The following is a 26,918-nucleotide window of genomic DNA, read 5'->3' on the forward strand; positions in this document are numbered from 1 at the left end:
CTGTTCTCAGTTAAGATGGCCTAAGTTTCCGTGCAGTCTTTGTATTCTGAAGTGAGGCTGCCTCTAGTAAAGATGGCTGCCTTTTCTCACCATTTTCAATCCAGCTGAAGTTTGCCTGGGACCATGGCTGAGTGAGCTCTATGATTAGGGGTCTGGGCAGGAAACTATAAGAAGGTAAGAGACTGTAGGGAGCAAGAGAGGAACTGAAGAGGTACAAGAGACTGGGTGGGTCGGGGGGGGGGGGCGGTGCAGGAGAATTCTGGATTTACCGGGGCAAAACTACACATTTGCACATAGAAAGGAGTTTCTAGGCACCAAATAATAATTGCAGCCTAAAACTAGTTAAATATGCAGTCCCTCATTTAGCCTGCACAAATGCCTTTCTACACCTGCACATGCAAGATTTTGTATTTATTAATATTGGACATACTTCTACAAGCTGCTTGAAAACTTGGCCAAAAAAGGTTATTACTGCTAAAACAGTTAATTCGCAATCAGTTTCTCTTTTTCTTCATGATCTATTAAGATATTTGTATCTTGTCAGTTGTCTTATATGAAGTGCAGAATCTATATGCTCTGTGGGAAATGTATGGGGTTTTTTTTCTTAGTAAATGTCATCAGCATTCAGAGAATATTTTCACCTGTTCAGAATGAAAGCATTTTCCACTAACTGTTTGCTTCATTTAACAGTGTCCTGGTAGTTACTGAGAAAAAAAAAAACCTGTCCAAATATTAATTAGTTATATATTATAGATCACTATGTAAATGTTTTATATTAGGAAAGGAAATATTTTTTATATTTAGGAAACAAAGGAAAGGAGCATGAAAATATTTTTGACAACGGAAATTTTAGTAAATTTAAAAGATAAAAACAAAACTTTCAGATGAAAAGTTCACCCCAGCGCTCTTCTGTTGGCCTTCCCTTAGACTACGTTAGGTATTAATAAGCCCATCAACGCTTACAAGAAAAACCCAGAGGCTTGAAATCAAGTTATGGAAAATAACTAAAGGAAGCAAAGATTTCCCACTGTCTTGGTTTTGAACTTATTCACAGTAGAAAACTGCTGTAAGAGTAAAGTGTTTATAAAAAACAATCAAGTATCTTGATAGTTTTTTATATACATAAACAAATACTATACTGCCTAATTGTGGAATTTGTACTCTCCTTTGCTGGCTGGCAGGATGGCATGGTACATTATATCACATTCTAGGATTGGATTCCCTGAGTTAAGGCTCTTTTCTGAATTTTTCCATCATCTTCTGCCCCCAACATCTTTTTTTGACCCTCCAGTTTTGGGAGATCATTTTCTGCTTCTCACTCAATGGCCAAATTCATGCTTAGCCAAATTCTGTTAACTAAGGGCAAAATTGAACCAGGATGGGATTTTTTGTGGAGAATTTAAACTGGTATTGAAGAAAATGGGTGGTGATCTGCATACTTTTTTCAACAGCAAATACAATAATCATTGAGAATTGTATAAAATGAGTTGGAACATTAAGTGTTAAGTCTTTAAATATGTTATTCTGTATAGCAGAGTCAAGGTGGGTGATGTAATATAGCTTATAAATGAGCTTCAATCTTGTTATTTTTAAGACACTGTCTGCATTCTGTTCCCCCACTGGTGTTGATGCCAAAGCAGCTCTCAGTGTAGCAGCACCATGTTTGGTTCTGCTGCTGAGCGATGGCAAAGTGGGACACCAGAGACTTTCTACTCCCAGGAAGCCATGGAGCTGGGCTCCATGCCAGCTCCCCATAGTCTAGGACAATGTTTTTTTGGGGTATGTAGCAAAAGGGGGCTGGGCTTACTGTGCCCCTGTGTCCACAAACATCTATGTAGCACGTCCAAGCAATCACAGCCTCTGCCTCACACAGGCTGCAGAGGTGACCTGCACTCCTGTGGTGAGCGAGGGGTGAGAAAATTCTCTCCCCACCACCAGTCAGTGTGTGGTTTATTACACAAAAAACCTTATTTACTTGAGCTTTGTGGGGCTGAGAGGGAAGGGAGTTAATTCCCCCTTAATCACTTTGGTCTCAAACAGCTCAGTCATTAATTCTTTTTCATTGTGAGAGAGAAGAAAAAAAACTTTTGTGTACAACTGGTATCTGTAGAAATGCTGGGAAAGTCCCTGTTACCTGGTGATCGTATGGCGGGGGATTTTAAATCATCCCACTGACAAGAGTTTCTTTTGAAACGCCTTTTCTATGTAAATACATTTCCTGACTCCAACACAGAATTTCGTTTTTTGTTGACTTTGTTAAACAGCTTTTGTTTGAATCCTGTCTCTTTCACTTGGCAATGACAAAAAACTACAGAGTCTGAGGGATTTCATTTTTGCCCTCTTTTGGTTCTTTGGGATGGCCACTTCTCAGCCATCTTGATGCTGAAACTCTGACCTCAGTTTATCCCCATGCCCTCTGTCTAAGGCTTAAAATGGGCTCAAAGGCTCAGCCTAAACTGAAAGAGAGGTCTCTGAGATGGGTCTGTCACTGCATGTTATGATCCCCTTCTGCAATCCATGTGGGCAGACCCTTATGTCCTTTATGGGCACAAGGGTCTGCCCATGACAATCTGATTGCAAGATCAGGTGTGTGGTGTATTAAACACACTGCTTAAACCTGAAGATTTTGTTACAGGCTGGTGGGATTCTGTTGCTGGGCAGTGCTTCACCCAGACTACCCACTCCTTAGGCTGTCCACCTTGCCTGTGGAGACACCATGACACAGCAAAGACTCCTTCCAGCCAGCCATCTCCAGGTCAGAACACTCAAATGTAGGAGATGGGACAGTAAAGACTATCAGCAAACAAAAACTATAAGAATTAGAAAGAACTACCTAAACATCAGGGCTCATTCCTCAACTGGTATAAATTAGCCATTGATTTCAATGGAAGTTATGCTATTTTACACCAGTTGAGGATTTGGCCAACCCTTAATCTTGTCCCTTTCCTCATGAAGCACTGCTCTAGTCAAACAGGATGAGGCTTCAATCCGCTGCAGGAATAGCCTCAAATCTCAGCCCTAATCACATGTGATGTCCCACGTTCCCCTCACCTCTTTTCATGTATGTTGAAGGTGGGAGCAAAGTTTCATTGGGAATTTACTGAGGGCTAGATTGACAACATGCCCGTACAGGGGTGTAAGAAGCCTCCTTTTACTACTGGATGGGCTACACCCTTGTGTCCACATGAGCAGTGATAAGCAAGCACTGTGCACCTGTTCACTCTCCTTCCGTCCTACAGAGCCAATGGGTGGGACGTGGGCAGAGAATTGAGGAATATGCAGAAGTTTGGCTCGTGTAGCACACTGGCCAGCACAGCTGAGCTGGTGCAAGAAAGAGTTTGTATAGATCAGTAAATAACCAACAACTACCTTCCCCACCCACCTTCCCCTTATCTTCACCCCACAGCAAGGAGGAGGTCAGGAGGGAATAGTGCTTTAGAGGGGTGTCTGAGGTGCAGTGATTCCTAGAATAGTGCTGGTTATCTGCCACCACCTTGCTCAGGGCTGTGCCTAAAATCATAATCTAGCCTTTGCCCCTTATTCCCCAAAGCAAATGACTGCTATAGTAGAACCTCCTTTCTTTTTAGGTTATGTACATAGTGAACTTGAGTCCACAGTAATGTTAAAGTCTTCACTGCTGAATGTAAACACAACTCCTTGAACTTGTCACAATCTTTTCAGCACACTTCAAAGGGACATTAGGACATAAAGCACATGTGGCAGCTGTGGGAAGTTTATTTTACCCCGTATAGCAGGTACATTACTTAGCATTCAGCTGGTTAACTCTGAAGCCTTGTTTCAACACTAAGGGCTGATCTACCCTGCTGCTTAAGTCGATGCAACTTACGGCACTCAGGGGTGTGAAAAAGACACCCCCCTATGCGATGTAAGTTACATCGACCTAAGCCCTGTCCACACTGGCGCTATGTCAGTGGGAGATGCTCTCCTGCTGACACAGCTTCCGCCTCTCATAGAGATAAGTGTTATTAAGCTGATGGGAGAGCGCTCTCCAGTCAGCATAGCACATCTTCACTAGATGTGCTACAGCGGTGCAGCTGCACTGATGTAGCGCTTGCATGTAGACTTGCCCGGTGTGATGAAAGCCAGAGCTTCTCTGGGAAGGATAGGTAATCCTTCACTCCCCATTCAAGTCCTGTGCCTTTTACATTAGTGCTATTTCTGTTTTGAAGCACAACACTAGGGGCAGCACAATGTTTAACAACAACCAGCCAGTCCCAGTGATTAAAATGATTTGTATTCCTCTTGAAGGTCCATCTTTCTCTCATACTCCGCTGCCTTGCAACTGCAGACAGCATATGCAATGAAAAACACCCTCCAGCTATCCATGCCTCAACCAAAAACACCAAGGGATTTTTTTTTACATTTTTTGTTTTTTTGCATGTAGTGCTACTGCTAAGAATTCAACTGTGCAATCACACTGATGTGAAAAGATATGATTAGTCTATGCATTTTTCCATCACACATCCTCACCCTGTTTACAGACAGTGGAACAACTGGTTTAAGAAATAAAGAGATGTTTTAAGAATTGTGAAGCTGATTGTGCCAGGCAAAGAAAGAAAAATACTTAATAGAAACAAAGCCAGAGGAGAGTGAAAACTAAATTAGAAAGATGGAGAAGGGGAAACACTGCAAGAGAGACTAAGTATTTGATTCTGGAATAGTGTGAGAAATTGTACTGTACAAATTATAATAAAAATATGAAAAAACAGTAAGGTAAACAAATATTACAGAAAAAGAGGCAAAAGCACAAAAGAATATTACTGTGAAAGGCACTGCTTCAGGGAAGCAGCAAAGAATCCTGTGGCACCTTATAGACTAACAGAAGTTTTGCAGCATGAGCTTTCGTGGGTGAATACCCACTTCTTCGGATGCAAGCAGGGAAGGGGTACAGGCTTTCTAGTTTGCCAAAGACAGCACAAACTTTGTTAATATTTGGGCCCCTTTGGCCTGATTCTCATCTCACAATAGTTCTAAACTAGTAAATAACTCCATTAAAGATAGTGATTCTGCCCCTGGTTTACATTAGTGTAAGTGAGAGGAAAATTGGGCTCCTTGTCTTGGGATGAAAACTGCTTCTTCCATGTGTTATTGGAATGAAAATTGTTCAAAGAGATTGGCTAAAAGGAGAACAGATTTAAGTCTATTGGTATATACTGGGGAAGGCTTTTCTGCCTACATAGTTACTATGCTGATATGTGGTGTATAGTTTTCTTGCTCAAATGCATGCTACATGCTGGATTGAAAATGGAAAACCTGATTTAAAAAAATGCATCAAAAATATGCTGACAAGAAAACCATCTCAAACCAGATACGTTTTCATTTGAAGGTCAAATTGTTCCATTGCCACATATAACTCATGGCTATAATTTAATAATCTTTATAGTAATATATTTACAATAATGGCACAAAATGATTATGTATTGCAGCATAAATCTACATGCAGTAATACGTTTTATCGGATTATTGTAATCAATTTAATCATGATTTGTTTTTAAAGAGGCTTTAAATCCACATTGTTTTTAAATCCACTACTACTGTAGAAGCCTTCATATTATCTAGACATTCAAATAAGTTACTTAAGACTCCTTTTGATTTATACTGTAATCTTTGTCCTCCCACCCCATTTGCTCCTACCTCCTCATTAAACTTACTTGTGTGACTGATCTGTTGTAAGACTGTAAGCTCTTGGGAGCAGGAACTGTGTCATGCGCTGTGTGTTTGTATAGCACTTAGCGCAGCAGGACTCTGATAGGGGTCTTTAGGTGCTGCTGGGATGTGAATAAATAATAATAAATACCATATAAATGTATGCAGTACTTGTCTTTAAAGAAGTCATGCAGTTGCATCAAGTCGGCCTAGTTGACACTACAAATATTCTCAAAAAAACTCCAACCATTGTTAACACCTTGTCAGCATTAGCATCATGGGGAGCCCCAACGCGCATGGCTCACTGTGTACCAGCATTGTGTCATCTAATCCAGCTCAGAACAAGTCTAAATGACACGGTGCTGAAAATGGTGTCACTACCAAGCAGGCTATCTACATAAGGGCTCCCGTTGTGGTTAACACTGGTTTATAGTTGAATCAGTGTTAGCAATGGTGGGAAATATTAGCAAAATCTCTTAAACCTATACAAGGCCAGTCAGTAGACAATGAAATCAAGATTTTTATTATTTACATTGGGAAGACCCTAGATTTATTTTAATTTTAACATTTACAATTTGTTTATGTTTGCAGGGAAAATACCATGGTAATCCTATGCACATAGCAGTTATTATTTCAAACTGCTTAAGAGAAGAGAGAAGGATATTGGCTGCAGCCAGCATGCCTGTACAGGTAACATATTACATTTTATTAATCTGCTTTGGCCATGTTGATCACTGGTACTGAGGACCAAATTCTGTCCTCTTATGATGAAACCAACAGGAAAAGTGAGGGCAAGATCTGGCCCTCTGTCTCCAAATCTTGTAAACAGCATGTGCACATTTGTGTTTGCAGAATCAGGACCTTACATATTAATTTAAGTAACTTCAGTATGTTACTGTTAATCTTAAGAAACTACAGGAATGCCTTGTGAGCGAGGGCATTATTTCTGAACACAGGCGCCGACTTTCCAAAGTGCCAGGAGGCGCTTGACCCCCCGACTCTGCCCCCTCTCCACCCCTTTCCCCAAGGCCCACCCCTACCCTGCCTTTTCCGACTCCACCTCTTCCCACCCACGCTCCACCCCTAGCCCTGAATGCGCCGCATCCTTGCTCCTCCCCTCTCCATCCCAGCCTCCTGCACACCACGAAACAGCTGTTTGCAGCGGGCAGGAGGCACTGATCCACAGGGCCTGCCTGTGATTGGGAAGCACTTGGGTGCGGGGGTAAGGGGGAGCTAATGGGGGGTTGCCAGTGGGTGCTCAGCACCCACCATTGTTTCCCCCTGGGTGTCCCAGCCCCGGAGCACCCACGAAGTCGGCGCCTTTGTTTCTGAAGCATGGAGCAGTTTTTAAAACTTGTGTTGTATAAGACAAGTTTCATTAAGTTTTAGCTTGTATTTATTATGCAATACTTGTTATGCTAATGATTATAGACTTTAAGGACAGAAGGGACCATTGTGATCATCTAGTCTGGCCTCCTGCACATTGCAGGCCACAGAACTTTACTCACACCTGAAATAGACCCCCTAACCTCTGGCTGAGTTATTGAAGTCCTCAGATCATGGTTTAAAGACTTCAAATTACAGAGAAACCACCATTTATACTAGTTTAAACCTGTAAGTGACCCGTGCCCAATGCTGCAGAGGAAGGTGAAAACCCCCCAGGTCTCAGCCAGTCTGACCCGGGGAAAATTCCTTTCCAACCCCAAATATGGTGATCAGTTAGACCCTGAGCATGTGGGCAAGATCCACCAGGCAAACATCTGGGAAAGAATTCTCTGTAGTAACTCAGAGCCTTCCCCATCTAATATCCTGTCTCCAGCCCTTTGGGATTTTTGCTGCTGGCAGTTGCTGATGGGCCACATGCCATTGTAGACAATTCCATTATACCATCCCCTCCATAAACTTATTAAAAAGAAGTTAATATATTTTTTTAAAAACCACACAAGAAAATCCCAAACTGTACAATATACATTTTGTGAAAACTATTATATTGATAGAAAAATTCAGACAGATTCATTTAAGGTCTGTTAATAAGTTAATAACTTGTGCATAGAATGTATGTGCTTACTGAGGTATTAAAATATTTTTCAGCAATATAAACAATCTTCTTACAATATATTTTTATTTTGGATTTTCTTGTTTGTTAAACAGATTTTAAAATTTTAAAATGTTTGCAACACTACCTGTATCTATTCGGATCTCAAGATCCAGTGAGTGTTGTTTATCAGTCTGTGGAACTATAGTGATTTACACCAACTGAAGATCTAGCTCTAAATTCCATCTTCTGTGCTAGATGTTGTAGTGGAATTATTTGTATGGAATGTTCTATGTAAGGCAAAATACCATTGCTGTTTAAGACATCATAGACGGTCTACACACTACATATTTAATTTGTTCTAGGGACCACTGGAAAAACAATTGCAGAATTCCGTAGTTTCAGAAAGACAAAGAAATGTGGAGCACAAAGTGTCAGCCATTAAGAACAGTGCCCAGGTATGTTGTGTCTGTTACAATCTGGGACAGTGTGTCAGGTTCTAGGACTCTGCACAGTTACAGATTTATTGCAGCAGATTCAGTCACACAGCCTGTTCAACTGGAGCCTAGTACTTCATCCCAGAAGTATCTCTCTATAGTAGAGGCAACTAAGGACAGAGAAAGAGAGGTCCTGCAGGGATAATACTAGGAAGAAGAAGAAAAAAAAAAACTTACCTCAAAAAGAAGTGTGACTTGAGGTTTCATTTTGTTGTTCTTTATATAAAAACAAAGGGGAAAAAAAAAGAAAAGGGGAGAGTTTGGGTATCAAATCCAGGGAATGGGGCACTGGATCAGCACTTATATATTGAGGGTCCAGATAGTGTCATAGAGGAGAAGCAGCTGGAGGCGGAGGCCCATAATGTTGGTGAGCATTGATCCTCTTCTGCAAACTGCTGCATAGAGTCTGTTGCTGGGACTTTTTGTGGGGAGGGTGAATTTCATTGAAAAGGAAAGGGTAAATAAGAATAATGGTTAGGAGCTACATGTTTTTTAATAATGTGTGCTTGAGTTGTGCATGAAAAACAGCCAAATGTGCATGCAACTGTACACCTTGCATTTGCATTTCCAAAGTTTAGTCCCCAAAATAGAAAAAAAAAAATAACAGATGTGACTGTCTGTGCACACATCTAGATTTGGAGACTGGATTTTTATAGTCCTCTAAAACATTTACCAGGGTTGCCAGGTGTCCAGTTTTCAACCAGAAAGTCTGGACACCAAAAGTCTGATTACTGTAGGCAGGCAGGAATGGGAGGGTTGGGGGGGAAGATGCCTGGTCATCAACCCACGCCAGCCCCTGCTTAGCTGGGGCCACCTCCTACTTGCATCTCATGGGCGGGAAGGCAGCTGGCTCTGCGTTGGGCTGCAGCTACCATCCCAGCCCCAGAGCAGAGGGAGCCCAGCTGCGGAGGGGACCTTAGGGGCAGAGCCTGTTTATGAATCATTTTTTGTGATGGATTACTTGGAGAAGTCTTTACAAACCCTTTTAAAGCATGAACGTGAAACTCTGAAAAACACCAAAGCAGTACAGTGGAGTCACATCATATGCGCATTTAACTTACGCAAATTCAACTATGCTCGCAATAAGCCGATTTTTACTGGCACTCTGCTGCCAGCCAGGGTCCTGGCCGCTGGCCCCACTTGGCTGCCTGCCTGGGTGAACGGAACCCCAGGCCGGCAGTGGGGTGAGCAGGGCCGGTGGCCGGGACCCCGCTGGCAGGAGCTGGCAGCCGGAACCCCAGACCAGCAGTGGGCTGAGCCGGTCTGGGGTTCTGTCCGCCAGCCCCACTCAGCCTGCTGCTGGTCTGGGGTTTTGACTGTACACGATTTTCGCCTTACACGCTGGCTTTAGAACTTAACCCCAGCGTAAGATGTGACAGTCCTGTAATTCAGTTACACTGCTTTGCACAAAGTTCATGTCTTTATCTAAAAATTAAGTCTGTGGCTACAGACCTCCAGAACCTATGTCATTCTATCTGGCCAGAACTTTTTCCGGAAATCTCCGCTCCTAAATATTCTTGTAGGCTCTGATCCAGCTCCCAAGGCAGTCAATGCAAAGTCTTCAGTTGACTTAAATGGTGTGGGATCAGGCCTTTAGAGGAGTTCTGAGATATTCACGTGTCACAGAAGAGGATCTTTTGCACAAAGTATGACTCAGCTTGTTTCACCTCAGAACGGTGGAGAATAACTTTAAATTTCCAAATAGGCCAAAGAATTATAAAAACAAATGAAAAGTTGGAGCTCTGAGTTAAAGGGATATTATCCTGCTGTGGCAATACTCTGCAAGCAGGTGTTTTGGTGTGCACACCAAGATGGGTAGAAGTGTTTTGTTTAGTTCTTTATTTTTTATTTTTTTTAAATTTGTTCTTGGGCTTATACTTTTAAAGATAAATTATTTTCTTGGATATCCACATTAAAAATCCCCATGCCATACTTTGAGTAGCTGTGTGTTCAAATCCACAAGCATAATTTAATTAATAATTTTCATAGTTAGTGTGAGTAATCAACTATTCTTCAAAGAATGACAATTTACAGTACCAAACTACTATGTTTTAAAAAGTGAGTGGGGGAGGGGCATCCTCGATATGTTTAAGTGTCAAATGGCAATTACTCTAATAGTTTACATAAATGTATTTTACTTAGGTTTATATTATTGATAAGCAGTCTCAACTAATTTTAGTCATTTCTACTTTGAAACAAATAAGGATTTGAATTATTATTTGGTGACTGGTTTAGATGAAAATAAATGTGGCCAGATACATACAGTGTCTCGTTCTGCCGGCAAAACCTGAATCAATGTAGTTTTGCCACAGCAGAGTTCATGATTGGGCTGATTGTATCAATAAAAATATCAGTGTGTGAATGAGGATAATATGTGACTTTACTGGGATGCAATGAAAGGAACCCTCTCTCCTTATATAATATTATGGTCTGCAGCTGCACACAAAATGACCATTTTTTTGGTGAGATGAGTGAGTAGGAGATAAACAGTCCTGTCAAGTCTTTGAAAGGGAAGGGAAATATTGAAAAAAGTCAACTACAATCTAGGTAAAAATAAAATAATGTAAATTAGAAACTGTCAGATATGGTGAACCCTCAAGTGCGATACTGAATCTTTTTTTTTTAATTTATAAAAAGATGACAGAACAAGATATTAAATACTTAGAAGATTTGCAAGAGGAGTTTGACTTCAGGTATAAAACAATACAGAGCCTAGGTAAGCTTTTTCATAATTATTTTAAGATTCTGTGAGAAAATGTTGATTATAGGGCTAGATTCCAGTCTCATGTGTTTTGTGTATTAGCTTCCAAGCATACATAAGCACAGAAGCTGATATTTTGAGATATATGCATGATGTGTATGCAAAACTGCTATCTGTGCCATAATGCACACTCCTGGGGTTAAAATAGTAATAATCTCCTCAGTGTCCAGATGCAGTTATTTTCTGTAAATGAGCTATGAAGCAGTGTGATCAAGTCTTGGGAATTATGGTCTTCATAGTTTAGAGGACATTTTTTTCAAAACAATTTTTTCCATGTTGAACCCTTTTCATGGAATGTTTAGGACCCCATGCTTTCCCTCATAGTGGAGTTTTCTAAAACCAATTTATTAGCCACTAACTTGGCCTTCCAGTCTTTTTGACCAGAGCCGTAATAATCATCTGGTGAGCATTCCAAATGCAAGCTTGAGCAGCCTGCAGTGGTTCTGGGATCTGCAACCTGTCACATTGCAACAACTTCTTCATGACTCTCCTTCAGAAATGAAACTGGCACAAAGCTATGTCTGCACTGAGACCATAATGGCACCTCCCTTTGAACATGTAGAGAAATCTGGGCCCCTAGGTGCCCCAAGTTCTTCAACATGCCAATCATATGAGACAGATTTAATGTGTCAGAGCACAAATTTCAATAGAAGGCATATGCCGGGGCCCAGTGTAAACATAGATGGCATTAAGTTCTTCTTTGAAAGTAGTTGGAGGTGTAGAGAAAGTGAAGGGTATAGAGCTTCAGAGGAAAAGGGAGTGGGTCACGCTAGGAAGTCCTGAAGCCAGTAGACGACCAGTAGCAGGAAAGATCACGTCAAGGCAAAAACACCTAGTGACCTGTACTCACAACTGCCAAAATTCTCATGGTTAGGTGCACCATAAAATTCCTCATCCCAAATGCCAAACCTTCTTGCACCTGTCCCCCACCTGCAAATATTTCCTCAACCGGACACATGGTTCACACTAAGGCCTGGTCTACACTACGGGGGGGTGGGGGGGGTCGAACTAAGGTACGCGACTTCAGCTACGCGAATAGCGTAGCTGAAGTCGAACTACCTTAGTTCGATTTTCCTACCTGTCCAGACGCCGCGGGATTGAACTCCGCGACTCCCCCGTCGACTCCGCCACCGCCGTTTGCGGTGGTGGAGTTCCGGAGTCGACGGGAGCGCGTTCGGAGTTCAAACTATCGCGTCTAGATTAGACGCGATAGTTCGAACTCTGAGAAGTCAAACTCTCCGCGTCGACCCGGCGGGTAAGTATGGACCTACCCTAAGATTCCAAAGAACTTTACTAGAATTACTGACAGCATCATGCACAATTTTATAATGGCTCATCACAATTCAGTATTTGAATCCCATCTAAACCAGAATTATCTAATGAAATAAGAGTATACACAGACATAAGAATCTAATAATATTATTCATTTCTTCCCTATACTTCTCGTGTTCCACACAAAAAAAAAATCAAAATACTCAGCTCCTATAATAATTCTTAAATTCATATTAGAGTCATAGAGTAATAAACTTTAATTACAAACATTAGTAGATTTCTTTACTAGCTACCAGGATATAATTGGTTTAGGGCTTCCCACCTCCTATCCCCATTATAAACACATACGCTTATACTGAGGTTATCAGATTATTTTTTTCTCTTCCCCCTGTAGAACAGGGTGACAAAAACAGCGTCCTGATGAAACAGGAAATGGTGATGTTGCAGGAAATGCTCAATACCTTAGACTACAAAAGAAAGGTTGGTAACATGTTTTGTCATTTGTGGTTCATTTGCTTTCTCCCCCTACTCCCACACTGAATAATCACATGTAAGGAGGCATTTGCACAAACTCTCCCATCAAAAAGAGCAGGTAAACATCATTTTGTGTTACAAATACCAGGGAGATGATGGGGTGGGGGTGGGGGTTACTAGCAATTAAATAACTGGCAATTCTAAAGAGTACAACTAAGGGCATGAGCCTTTTAGTTGGCAGGTGAGGATTAACCATCACCTTACAGGAACTGTTCTGGATTCATCCCCTTTGTTTGCAAGTTATTGCATTTAAAGGCAGGGAAAAAAAAACACTCCAGATCAATGTAATCCCGTAACCACAAAACCAGACACCACACTATTGAGTGCAATTGAATGCCAACTGATGATGGGAAAGCACTCCTTCTATGTCTATTTTTTTTGCTGTTCACCTTGGAGTAGCTTAAAAACTTCCATATAATTTCCACATAGACTTTTCATCATTAAAGAAAAGTCTATGTGGGGATACAATCGAAGATCACAGAAAGGAGCTTGTGACCTTAACGATGCTTCTACATGGCAAGCTCCAGGAGGTGTTATGCCATAATAAATTCACTAAAAAAAAAATTATCTGTAAAAAGAATTCATTAATATTCAGGACTATTTTTAGTACAATGGATTGAGAATCCAGTCACCTGGAACCCAAGCAGTAGCGGTATAAGTATGGTCACTTTCTCAGAAATAAAAATTAATCCATAAGCATTAGAACATTATATATTTAAAGCCTTAAGTAATTTGAATATGGTGTTTCAAAGAGAAACGCTTAAAAACAAGGTGAATCCAAAACACTTCATTGCACATTAACATATTGCACATTTTTCCTTACTCTAAGAAATTAAAATGTATGGCCAGCATTATAATTGACTGCATTTGTAAGCTTTATCGGTGTTCCCTGTGATCAGTTGGTGACACTTTTCCTATTCCTTTCAGGAAGTCCTTAGTAAAATGGCACAAGTAATAAATGAAAGTGATGTCTTGATGAACAACATGCTGCTTGAAGAGCTTCTAGACTGGAAGAGGCGCCAGCAAATTGCCTGCATTGGAGGTCCTCTACATAGTGGGCTTGATCAGCTCCAGAACTGGTAAACTTACATTTACTTTTAAGTTTCCAGTGAAAACCACAGGAAGTCTGCTGCTTCACAGTAGCCCAACACATGTAAAAAGATACGACAGCAGCTCTGATGGGACCCTATGTATGAATTAATTGAGTTTGCTGCTGATATGGTAGCAGTTAAGGAAATAAGTAACTGAAATGCAATGGGCTTTGATAGGTATAAATGTGCTATTAGAATGAATACAAAACAACAAGCTACACACAGAGACTCATCACTTGCAGATTGTCAAACAAAACAACAGCAACAAGCCTCCCATATATCACATACACTTCCTCAAAGGAGTTTTGCTAAAAAGAAATAAATAGCTTGATTAAAACCACACATAAATGTACAGATCTAGTCAAAAACCCACAGAGAAACAACGCTGTCATTTCATGGCGTCTGACTTCTCTGTGCGTATTAGAGTGGCACACTGAGCTCACTAAACTCGTCACTTGAGGACAGTGGGAGTTTTATCAGGGGAAGAAATAGGTAAAGACTTCATGCTTTGACTCATTCAATGCAACACTTCACCAGATTTGAAACAATAGGTCATTGTAACAAGTAGGAGTTAAAGGAGAGATCATAGCCTGTATTTGAAAATACCACAAGGCTCAAAAGGAGGTTGTCATATCTAGATTCAAAGTTCAAATTGGAACATAAACATAATTAAATTTGACAATTATAATGGAGCCAGAGAACATTCTTGTTCCATTCAGAGCCTTCCCAACAATTTTTTTATGTCCCTGAAGCTTTTCCCCCCCACTGGAAGAGGTATAGTGAAGGTCAGCAAGGAAAAAGGGAAAGAATGGCAGACGGGGAAATAACCAAAAACAAAACCATTTTTCACTGTTGAAAAAGTTTTAGTTTTTCATCAGAAAACTGATAGCAAAATGAAAAATTATTTTGGTTGAAAAGCTTTTTTTTGTTTTGTTACCAAAATATTTTTTCAATAAAATTTTTTCAACCAGCTCTACCTGATCTTTTTGTAAGGACCTATGTGAATTTGTGACAAAGATATAACAGGACAAATCTTTAAGTCCTGGCTCAGTTTTTATCCATTCCTCACACAGTTATGGGAAGGGAGACTTTGAAAAAAGTCCCATATGGGATTTTAGCCACATAAATCTCATTAAAGTGAACTGTTAGCCAAGTGTGCTTGGGTTGGATTTTCACAGTTATCTCCTCACTTCTCTGGGATATAAATGTTCTTCTCTTAAAGAGCGTGTTTTGCAAAAAATACTACTGAGCTGTGGCATTATTGTCCTGTAGTAGTGGTTGCATATATATTTCTCTTTAGCAAGTCACAGGCAGCGTCAATGAGGTCTTTTGGGAAAAGGCTCATTTCTGAAGTGATATAGGAACAATTTGGCCAATGGTTCACATGTATTCATTTAACTGGCTGAGGTTAGCTTGTATAAGGCTAGTAAATGACAATCAATTCTAATTCTATGATTTTTCTGACAAGAACGTCAGTAACTAATGTTCTAATAAGCAATTTATATGAGAGAATGTAACAATCATTTGTTCTGCAATAGTTTTACACTGCTGGCAGAAAGCCTTTTTCAAATAAGAAGGCAACTGGAAAAATTGGATGAGCTGTTGACTAAACTGACTTATGACGGAGATCCTATTCTACTGCAAAGGCCTCACCTGTTGGAAAGAGTCAACTTCTTGCTCTACAATCTTTTCCGAAGGTACATCAGCTGTTATACATTTTGTGTGCCATTTAAGATGCAGGAATCTAACACAATTTATCATTGAAAAGAAAAAACGTGACCATATCTGCAATGATTTTAGAGCTTGGTATTTAAAGGTAATGAGCACCTACAACACTAACAGACATTGGTAGGAGCCTGGGGATAGGAGTTTCACGAATCAGGCCCTTAAAGTTTTGTGGTCAAGTTCTGCCTTTGGCTAAATATGCATAACTCCCATTGATTTCAACAGGAATCATCCATGTGCCTCTGGTGTGGTACTAGGGGATGCCAAATTCTTCCATGCCTCTCCTTCCGCCCCATGAGTGCCACCTTCAGGCATCTCTTTTAGTTTCTTCCTTTTAAGTAAACCATATTTTGTTACTGTTCCATCCCTGGTGTTTTGCCTATGCTGTGGATTGACCACATATGACTGCACTGTTAGCACATACCTAGGACTGGCCCTGTCTAAGAGCAAAATTTGGCCATTTATCTTTAAAATATGACAGAATGTGAAATAATTATTGTATTTCATGTTTTAGACATTTTATTGGAACCAATTTTGTAGCATGTTTTCCTGCCTCATTTGTGGTGGTGACTCTTTGCTATATCTTTTAGCGGAATATGATATCGGTGTGCTATGATGTGTTCTATTATATTCAACTACTTCATTTTTTATGGGACTGGGATGTACACCTGCCACTCCAATATGCATAGAAAAGTCACGCTCCATGATATGAAAGCCTTTTGACTAGTTCTGTACATTTATGCATGCTTTTAATCAAGCTATTTCTTTTCCAACTAGTTCATTTGTGATTGAAAGGCAGCCCTGCATGCCCACCCATCCCCAGAGGCCAATGGTACTTAAAACCTTAATACAGTTCACTGTCAAACTAAGGTAAGTAAAGGAAGACTAGCATTAATTACTTTATTTCCATATTACATTATCTCCTGGGAGAGCCAACATTTAACACATTGGGCCAAATCCTGACGACTACACTCAAGCAGAGATCCTATTGCCTTCAATGAGAATTTTCTTGAGTAAGGATGTACATACACTGTGGTCCAAATTCTGCCGCCTACAACTATACATGGAGTAAGATACTGCTCAATGTGAGTGAAAGTGGCAGCTTCTCACTCTGAGTAAAGACTTCAGATGTTTGCCTGGTCACATTTTAAAAAAAAAATCCTTTATTGGATTCTTGCTTTAATGACATTGCAAACAAAATAAGGCACAAAAACAAAGTGAATAATATATCACATCATACAAGCCAGCTCTGCAGTAGTTTCAAGGCTACTCTTGCACACAAGCAAGGTAAATTACTGCATTTTTGGAGGCTCGTGTCTTCAACAGCTCAGAACCTGAATTTACTCCCCACTGGCTCCTTGCCTGCTCTGAAAATAGGACTGGGTGGTGGAACTCGCAGCTGAATCCCATCCATGAGCAGTAAGAACAGAGGGAACTGGATCATTCTTGTGTGGGGACGAGGGTACAAGAACCCCAATGCTTAGTATCTTCTTGATGTCTCTCACAACACAGCTGCAGGTCTTATGCATTCACACTTTGCCTGTGCCGTCCTAACTTTCGTCACATGCCAGCACTTATGATGAAGAGGGAGGCACTTGCCACGTTATCTCCCTCACTCCCTCAACTTAAGCTTGGGACCCTGCAAATCATGATGCAGCTCTGGGTACTTGGTCTGGTTTTCTTTAAAATGGGATTTTAGAGACCTTTGGCCTGGGCTACACTACCCGGGGCGGGGGGGGGGGGGGTCTGAAATAAGATATGCAACTTCAGCTACACTATTTGCGTAGCTGAAGTTGAAGTATCTTAGTTCGACTTAACTGGCCGTCCTCACGGCAGTGAGTCGACTGCCGCGGCTCCCCCACCGATCCGGTGGGTAGTATAGACGTACCCTTTGACTAGGGAACTACCAGCCTTTATTCTATAATGACAAAATATCTTTACTATATAAAAGGGACAAGTCCTAGTTCTGATTGTTCAGTTTTACACTTTTTATTTCCCAGGCTGCTAATTAAATTGCCAGAGCTGAACTACCAGATCAGAGTGAAAGCAACTATTGACAAGTAAGTGATCACATTATACAGCTAGGGCTCACAGTCTTTGTTGCTGCTTTAGGTAATTTTAAAGTTGTGTTTTTAAAATACAAGACCTATTTGAATGTTAAGGAGGTCTATTAGAGTCAGTAACTGCTGAAAGATTTTCTTATGTTTAAAAAAAAAGCTTAATTTTTACTTGATTTTTTAAAATTCGAGGCAGCAATTCCAATGAAGATTTGTAACAGAAGCGGTGTGAAACACTGGTTTTGGCAGGCAGCAGCAGCATATTCATGCAAACCGTTTTCCAGCTTTGAGTCCTGTGGGATTGTGCCCCTTGAATTCTGCATTTACACCAATCAAAAAAATTAAAGGGAACGTGTAGCAGTGCGACGACTCACCGGTGCGGCGCCTCCTACTGGATTTCCAGGGAATTAGCTCTTTTCCAACTCCGGCATGCCCTCTGCCGGCTGATGTCTCACCTGCCGCTGGCCCCCATGTCCCTCCCAGACCCCGGTGCCCTTTGCCCAGGGTTCTGCCCACCACGGTACCCCCTGCTCTGGGTCTTCCCTCCCAGGGGAACCCCCAACCGTCTAAACCCACCTTGCCTCAGTGGCTACTGCCAGTCATCATCTAGCCCCCACTCCCTGGGGCCGACTGCAGTCTGTAAACCACTCATCATCAGCAAGGGGGTTAGGACCCGCTGCCTATCTCTGGGCTGCCCTTCTGTAGGCCCTTAACAAGACTTGCAGTCTGGGGTTTTACTAGGCTGGAGCTCCCCAGCTCCCTCTGCCCTTCCCCAGCACTGCTCCACCCTAGGTACCTTGCTCAGCTACCAGGCAGCCAGGTCCTTCTCTCTCAGGAGCTAGAGAGAGTGTTCTTTGAGCTCCTGCCTCACAGCCCTTTTATAGGGCCAGCTGTGACCTGACTGGGGCATGGCCCTAGCTATGGCTGCTTCCCCAATCAGCCTAGGCTTTTTCACAGCCACAGCCCTCTCCGGGGCTGCTTTTAACCCCTGTTCCTCAGGAGTGGGGCAGCCGCCCCACTACAGAACGTCAAGCGGTTTTGCCGAGTTTTGGGTGGAAACCATAAGTTCGCCCAGGTTCACTAACAGGTTCTCATACCCAAGTGAACGTGGGTTGTGTAATGAAAGCCAAAGCGCATCTGTCTTTTCAATGCCCCTATACTCTTGACAAAATTAGGCTGTGTTGATTTGTAATCACAAAACAAATAACTACTAAGGTCCAGCTCCTTGAAGGGAATGGGAGTTTCAGGTTTCTCACTGGCTGTTCTCAGCACAGCCTTTGGCCCTAGCCACATGTCAACTTCTAATTGAATGATTCTAACCAGGGCCGGCTCCAGACCCCAGCGCACCACGCGCGCGCTTGGGGCAGCGTGCCGCGGGAGGGCGGTAGGCGGCTCTGGTGGACCTCCCGCAGGCATGCCTGCGGGTGGTCCACCAGAGCCGCGGGACCAGCGGACCCTCCGCAGGCACGCCTGCGGGAGGTCCACCAGAGCCGCGGGACCGGCGACCGCCAGAGCATCCCCCGCGGCGTGCCGCCGTGCTTGGGGCGGCGCAATTCCTAGAGCCGCCCCTGATTCTAACTTGTAACTACTTAATAGCATAACTAGCTCTAAAAGCTAAATGTATCTCAAAGCATCACACAGTCGTCCCAGATCCTGCTAACATTTACATACCTGCCTAACTTCACTTCTGTGAATAGTTCCATTGACTTCAATTGGACTACTCAGGGAAGTAAAGTTAAGCATGTTCTTGGAGGACTGGTGCTATAGTTAGTAACTATGGAAGCTCAGAGTGTTCCACCCCTGCCAGAGCCTGAGTTTGGCACATGGCTGTCTTCCTGTAAGTGGTTTCTCCCAGACCTTCCCTTTTTTTGTTTTACGGTGTGAACAGGACACCTTCTTCCCAGGTGTCTGTGCAGCAGGACATCTCAGAGTGCATTGCTCTACATGCTGATGCTGTGTGCATGTTCTCCAGTCATTCTGTGCCCTGCTGTATAGTTGACTATATTTTCCCAGAATGCAATGATGCAAACATAGTTAGGCAGAGTGGTAGCTTTGGATATGCACATATGGTTCTGATAGCAGAAAAAAGGCTGTGGGGGCACAAAGTGAATCATATTACTTATAACTAGCCACATGTTTGACTAATTACAGAACAAAAGTCACAGCTGGATTTGTAATATGGATGAACCTTTAGAGGCCAAGGCATAATTTAATCTGCTCTTTTAAAAAAGGTGCTATTTAGTTTGAATGCATACTATATATATATATATACATACACACACACTGGGTTACAGGATATATTTTCTCTTTTTTTTTTTTTTAAGGAATGTGTCAACTGCAAGGTAAGGCTATAAAAGTTTGAGACTTCTTAACTTATCCCACATTATTTTATCTGCCATTGTGTACATTGTTGTAATGTGTTTTCTAGTAATCGCAGATTTGTTCTATGTGGCACTCATGTCAAAGCTATGAATATGGATGAATCTGCAAATGGAAGTCTGTCTGTAGAATTTAGACATTTGGTAAGTTTGCCAGGTACTGTTCTTGTCATGTGACATTGGTAAAGCAATCACAGAATTTATTTTTTTTTAATCTGAACAAGGAAAAGTGTATCATTCCTATAGCTGTCTCTCGGTCTTGCTGCTTCACTATAGAGCTTCTACCTAGAACCTTTCACAGCCCCATTATGCCCTGCTTTTTGCTGGAGTTGTAAAGAAACAGCACGCATAGCCCCATAGTACTTGCTTTTACTCTCTTTATCAGGTATGCGCTATACAGTGCTCACTGTTAATACTCTACACAAGATTAGGTACCATGTACTTTCTGCTCTACAAACCAATCTCCCTCCCATCCCCTCTGTGTCCAGTGGCTCTAGATTTTTAATCTGACTTCATATGATTTTAGCTTTTATGTTTCCATATTTGCTACTGATAATTATTTTGGATATTTTCTCGAATGAACAAATGAGCTGACCAAGTAGTCAAACATTATATAAAGGAAAAGGGGTGTTTGAAATATTTTGAATGAAAATTTTCCCATCAAAAATGGAGTTTTGTCAAAATCAACATCAATTCTGGGTCTCTCGTGTCCCCATTCTCCTGATTGGTCCTGCTGCCTGACTGGACTACATCTCCAATAATATGTTGTGGTCTCTTTCTGTGACTTAACCACTGTGGGGCATCATAGAAGTCCTGCAAGAATGGAGTCTGCAATTAGAATGCAAGGCTTCACTTTTTGCATTCTTGTTTAGTTTTTTTTTATTATGAATTTAGCTTTATTGAAATATTAGGAGTTAATTGTGTATTTAAAAATTTTTTATTTAAAATAATCACTCACTGAATAGATTTATCAAGAAACACCATCAGAGCCTTAACTATAAGTATTCAGTGTAAATGGTGTACTTATCACAAGATTACCTAGTGCCATTAATTTATGGCAAGGCAAATTTTGATTCCACCAGCCATTTAGTGTCACGGGACAATTAATTACTATTTTGAGATCCCTGAAGAAATCATATGTTAGTTTCTGAAGGACGCACAGCACAAATAGACTATCACTATACAACCATAGTAGTAAAACCACTGTGGTGAATACTGCTGCTAAATATTTCTGTATATAAACTTCCTGAATATAGATCTTAATTTCCATTTTACAGCAACCCAAAGAAATGAAATCAAGTGCTGGAAGCAAAGGAAATGAGGTATAAAAGTTTTGGAATATGTTTTTTTATGACTGTCAAATAAAAAGTATTTTAGAATGGATTTCTACTGATCTCATTTTAGGCATGTTAGCTTTTGAAATAAACACAGTCATGATAAACTGAACAGTAGACAGTTGTAATACAATAAAAATACATGAGAATTTTCAGAAATATGTTTTAGAAGTTTGAATTAAAAAGCCTCAATTTTATACAACCAGAACAGTTGGATTAGACAGCAGGATATATGTATCCAAATGCATGTGTTTCTTCTTAAGGAGTATTCTTTTAAATTGGGCCCAACATTTACATTTTGTAAAAACAAAGTTTTTTGAAATCCAGAACAAGAGAAATGTTTCCACAGACTTTTTTTAAAAAAATCCAGTAAGAACAGTCCATTAAATAAGTAAACTAAGGGCCAAATTCAGAACTGGAATAAGGGTGTAATTGTATTTAAGTCAATCGAGTTTTGCCTTCAATCAGCATTGAAGTTGGACCTGCTTTGGTAATATTTATCAGAAGCTGGTCTTAGTGCGCCCCCTTGTGGTTAGATTATAATATAAAACTTCAGATTTACAGAATAACTAACACACACTGTGGCCTATCCATGCTGTCTGACATTTGGGAGACTTATGTACAGTAAAAGTGAACAGATGTAAAGTGAACAGATGTTGTGATTGACTGTATCCTAGAAGAGTCTAAAAGTATGCTTCCCCCATATACCCCAAAGAAAAATTTACGTGACCTCAAAATAGGCATTTTCTTGCTCTCTAAAAAACACACACTTTTAAATAGATACCATTAATATTGGTGTAGGGGCATCAGTATGAATTAGTATTTCGAGTAAGTTTGCTATAGAACCTCAGTTTTTTTGTTTAATATTGGATTAAAACAAAAATTAGAAACCTACACGTGAATGTTTGTACAGCTTTAACTGTACCAGTATAGATAAAGTGGTATAACCCTCTAGTGTGGATGCAACTATACCAGTATAATAATAGTATGGAATATTCCTGTCCGGGAAGAGGAAAAGCTATACTGGTATACAGTACCCTTCTACCATCCGCATTAGGTGTTATACTAGTATATCTTTAAAAAAAAAAAACACATTCCTAAGACACAGTTATAAGAGTACAAAAACTGTGTCTAGACCAGGCCTTAGTAATAGAGTTTATGTGCAAAATAAGAAAAGATCAGCATGAATGGTTTAAACAAAACAAAAACAACCCAAAACCAAGTAGGACACATTTTTGCACACACATCTGTATTCTTGACTGGAACAATTCAGCAGTTGAATAGTAAAACTGAAACTGAGGCCTTGGCTACACTGGCGCTTTACAGCGCTGCAACTTTCTCGCTCAGGGGTGTGAAAAAACACCCCCCCCTGAGCGCAACAAGTTACAGTGCTGTAAAGCGCCAGTGGCTCTCAGTGCTGTAAGCTAATCCCCACAGGGAGGTGGAGTACCTGCAGCGCTGGGAGAGCTCTCTCCCAGCGTTGGCGCCATGACCACACTCGCACTTCAAAGCGCTGCCACGGGAGCGCTCTCGCGGCAGCGTTGTACAACTGCAAGTGTAGCCATACCCTCAGAGTCTGATTCTCTGTTGCTCTGCACCTTGTGAAGTGAATTTGCACTAGGGTAAATGAGTGCAAAGTGGGTGTAAAATGCTACTGTCCTGCCCTCTGTTTGTGCATCTCTTGTTAAGTTTGGATTTAGTAACAGATGCTGTGTGCTTATCTTAGTTGTTGATGAGTCTTTCCTATTAAATCCAAAATCATCCAAGGCTAAATGCTCCCCTCCCTTTATGCAGCTCAGTGGGAAGCAAAAGAGCACTGATGGCATGAAGAAAAGTTGAGGCCTGTGCAGATGGGACAGGTAGTGAAAGAGGATATTCCTCCAACAGATCATATCCTCCCCCTGAGAATTTCTCAGTGCCAAGTGTCCACTCAAAACTAGTATCAGAAACCCCAAGTGTTCAAAATGTGTGCATCAGGCTCCCAAAGAATGTTATGAGATTGTTTAAAGTCTCATGATTTTTAAATAATTAGTGTTTGGGTTTTTTTATTTGCCATCTAGTTTGTTAGCTTTTTAGGTTTTACATTTTCCAAATTCTATGTCCAGGAAGGTTAGCAACATTTGTTTAAAGAAAACCCACAAAAAGTAAAGGGAGATTCTCACATAACCACAGGTCTCCAGGAAATGGGACTTTAAGTTAAAAAAAATAAGACAAGATTCACAATAAAATTGTGAGCGTTGGCACCAGTGTGAGGGATATGGGCTGGATGGAAGAGAGGGGCCGGGAAAAGGCTGTACTTTGTGTACCATTATTTTTGGTAAATGGGATCATATCCAGAATGCAGTTACAGCATTTCTGAGCAGCTACATATCCTCTGATCATCCTTCTCCACCATCAGAGGGAGTCACAGCCATGCTGCCAGCATGTGGGGGAAGCCAGTGGCAGCAAGAGCCTTTTGTGTTGGGGGAGGACAAGAAACAGCACAGAGTGATTCTATGTGAAGATCCTTGTGATTTGGCCATGCTGTTACTTTTGTTGTTACTCCTGTGTGTGGCTTATCTGGCCGTGCCACAAATTTGCCAGCTTTCTCTCTATTGCTGCTGGCCCCCACTTTCTGAGGTGATAGTACAAGCCTGTTGGTGGCTACTTCTTGTCCTCAAATCTTTTCTGCTGGGTACTTCCACTTGCTGCAGGCAAGAGGAGACTATTACTTAAACCCTCCTACTGAAAGTAAAACTGCTGGTGGATCCCTGCATGCAGTGACAGGGGCCAAACTTCTACCAACTTCTGCCTTTTTATAAGCACAGAACGTGCTCTCCAAGTATGTCTGTGGTTACGGTTTTCAGATCTGCACTTCAAAACACATATGGTCAGTGTTCTAGTCCTGTACGGGGAATTACAGTTAATCATTTTAGTTAAACAGATGGAGACAATTGTCAATGTTCCATGCTGCAACTGCAATTGGAAAAAATATACTGAGGCTCTAGAAATGAATTCAGAAATGAGGTAGCACAAGTATCCTGCTTGGTTGTTCTAGCTGTGTTATTTGTGCCACACTGCTGCTGGTCCCAAGTTCTGAAAAAAATGAGAAGGCAAAGGAGTGTAGTAGCTAGAATAGGCAAATAAGAGCTGTCCTGAGAGAGGTCAGGTCAGGGCCGCCCAGAGGATTCAGGGGGCCTGGGGCAAAGCAATTTCAGGGGCCCCTTCCATAAAAAAAAGTTGCAATGCTATAGAATACTATATTCTCATGGGGACCCCCGTGGGGCCCAGGGCCTGGGGCAGATTGTCCCACTGCCCCCCCTCCCCCCGGGTTGCCCTGGGTCAGGTGCTTTTGAAAATCCCACTAGGCAGCTATCTGCATCTTTAGGTGCCTGAATACCTTAAAAATCTGGCCCAGGGCAGAGACAGTTTTTAATTCTATGCTTGGTTAGTTCTTCCATTCCAGGTAATTGTCCATGAAAGCCTATTGATCAGAAGGTTCTGCAGCTGTGGTTTATGCCACACCGGGGGCGGGGGGGGGGACAACTTTTTATTCAAAGCTTAACTTAGAAGGTGAACTGCAAAGCCAGTGAAACTGTGCCTTTCATGGCTTTGGATGATGCATAAAGTTGACATCATGCATTTGGGTTTTTGTCTCACTTTTGGTTGTAAAAAATTGGCTTTTCCCCATTGAACATTATACTAGGAATGGCAGGATTTGATAGTTTCAGGAGGGGAACTCTGACCTGATAGGAGGTGGAAACCTGATCTAAAGCTCCCAGCTGTGATTTGCCCTTGTAGACATGGGCAAGGGGAAGGGGAGTCATGGAAGGAGACCTTCCTCCTCATGGGACCAATGCAAAGACAGAGAATTATAAATACTCTCTTTGAGCAGGGATTTGACCTTAACCCCTCCACGGAGCAAATCAGCTGGAAAGGAAGGGGGGCTCTAGCACACTAGAAAGCAAGATACACCATCCCTTTCAATGGCACAGAGCAGTGCATGCACCCCCTGCCCCCATGAGTGCTGAGCAGCCCTGGGAAATATGCCTGAGGCACAGTCTCTCCCTGTACTACTACTGGTGCCGGAGGGGCTCCATGCAGCTCTTTATGCAAACTGCACAATCTAGCCCAATATATGGAGGAGCTGTTGGGCAACAGGAAAGCTAAGTGAGCAGCTGCTCAAGGTTTGAGGCTATCTCTAGAACTTGCAAAAAGCACAGTTCCTTTTGTTCATTTTTCACTTCAGTCTTTAAAAGTGCAACAATCCCTTTAACAATGTTTTCTTAACTTCTTCAGAAAACTGCTGAAGTTTTAGACAGTTTAAGGTCAGGGTACTACATTTTTTTTTTTTAAAACACCCACGATTTTCCACTGGCTCTGCTTATACAGTATATTCAACTGACATTTTCTTTCAGTGTTGTGTTCTCTGCATAGTTTGGTTGTAGTCAGGCTGCCAAAACCAGTTTTAAGTGCCAAATTTGTTCACAGTTTTATAATGTGTTTGCTTCCTCAGGGCCCTCAGATGGTAACTGAAGAGCTGCACTCCATCAGCTTTGAAACACAGGTCTCCCTGTATGGTCTAACTATAGATTTGGAGGTGAGTGTTTTCACTGTTTTTATGTGGGGAAGAATAAGCAATTATTTGTCCTCAAGCCAAATTAATACCTATTACTTACAAGAGTTTGAGATAGAAGATGTACAGTACATAGAGTTACAGCAACTTTTGAGTCGTCTAATTGGCTAACTCTAATTGGCTCTGCATGCTTCACTTTGGTACAGCATAAATATGATGTTCTGCAGAGAATTTAGTGCACAGTCCTGACCCCAGTGAAGTTAGTGGCAAAATTCCCATTGAGTTCAATAGACGCAGGATTGGAATGCCCCATGGAGCAGCACAGCATGCCGCTTTGAGAATATATATAGATACAGATATAGCATATCATATATGGCAAGAGGAAGTTTTAGGGGCCCATAATACACATGACTGTGGGTCTTCCTGACGTCAGCCACACTATGATGCCCACAAGTGGTGAATGAGCCCTACAGGTCTCCAACAGAGCTAGGGATACCCTAGGTCCCCTTCCTGTCAGACAGATGACTGGCTGTTGGCAGCTATACTTTTATCAGCTGTATGAAAGAGCTGCACAGGCAGCCCCTGGCCACAGCTACAGCCAGCCACCTGGGTCACTGCGGAGTCCAGCACATATAGCTGAGCTCTGAGACTAACATTCTCTGGACATTTGGGGGCCCATCCCTTGGGTTCACAGACCAACTGTTAACCAGCAATAGCACCCCAGCAATATGCCAAAAGACTAAGAGGTGATATTGAGACTGTTACAGTTTCCAATACTCCAAAACTATTATGCTAATTAAAAAACAAAAAACAAAAAACAAAAACACATGCTAGCAGATTAATACATTCCCCAATGAATGCCTTGTATGCAACACTCTGTAACATTCATGTACTCTTGTCTTCTTCACCAGACAAGCTCTTTGCCTGTAGTGATGATTTCCAATGTCAGCCAGTTACCTAATGCTTGGGCTTCTATTATTTGGTACAACTTGTTGTCAAAGGATTCTCAGGT

At 41.5% G+C, this 26,918-nt stretch overlaps 1 protein-coding gene across 3 annotated transcripts in view; it reads left to right on the forward strand.

The window, feature by feature from the left end:
• The window catches only part of STAT4 (signal transducer and activator of transcription 4), a 68,984-nt gene that overhangs the window by 29,004 nt on the left and 13,062 nt on the right, over positions 1-26,918 (forward strand). For 2 of the 3 annotated variants that reach the window (XM_039494691.1, XM_039494693.1), the window contains exons 4-16: positions 6,259-6,357; positions 8,068-8,160; positions 10,837-10,915; positions 12,627-12,712; positions 13,694-13,845; positions 15,396-15,554; positions 16,360-16,452; positions 17,583-17,642; positions 19,964-19,981; positions 20,068-20,161; positions 21,295-21,339; positions 25,847-25,930; positions 26,818-26,916. In XM_039494691.1, coding sequence (XP_039350625.1) covers positions 6,259-6,357; positions 8,068-8,160; positions 10,837-10,915; positions 12,627-12,712; positions 13,694-13,845; positions 15,396-15,554; positions 16,360-16,452; positions 17,583-17,642; positions 19,964-19,981; positions 20,068-20,161; positions 21,295-21,339; positions 25,847-25,930; positions 26,818-26,916 — 1,161 coding nt within the window. The remainder of the gene's footprint in view (positions 1-6,258; positions 6,358-8,067; positions 8,161-10,836; positions 10,916-12,626; positions 12,713-13,693; positions 13,846-15,395; positions 15,555-16,359; positions 16,453-17,582; positions 17,643-19,963; positions 19,982-20,067; positions 20,162-21,294; positions 21,340-25,846; positions 25,931-26,817; positions 26,917-26,918) is intronic. The other variant, XM_039494692.1, reaches the window with a different exon arrangement.

This window comes from Mauremys reevesii, linkage group 11, assembly GCF_016161935.1.
Source record: "Mauremys reevesii isolate NIE-2019 linkage group 11, ASM1616193v1, whole genome shotgun sequence".
NCBI lineage: Eukaryota > Metazoa > Chordata > Testudines > Geoemydidae > Mauremys > Mauremys reevesii.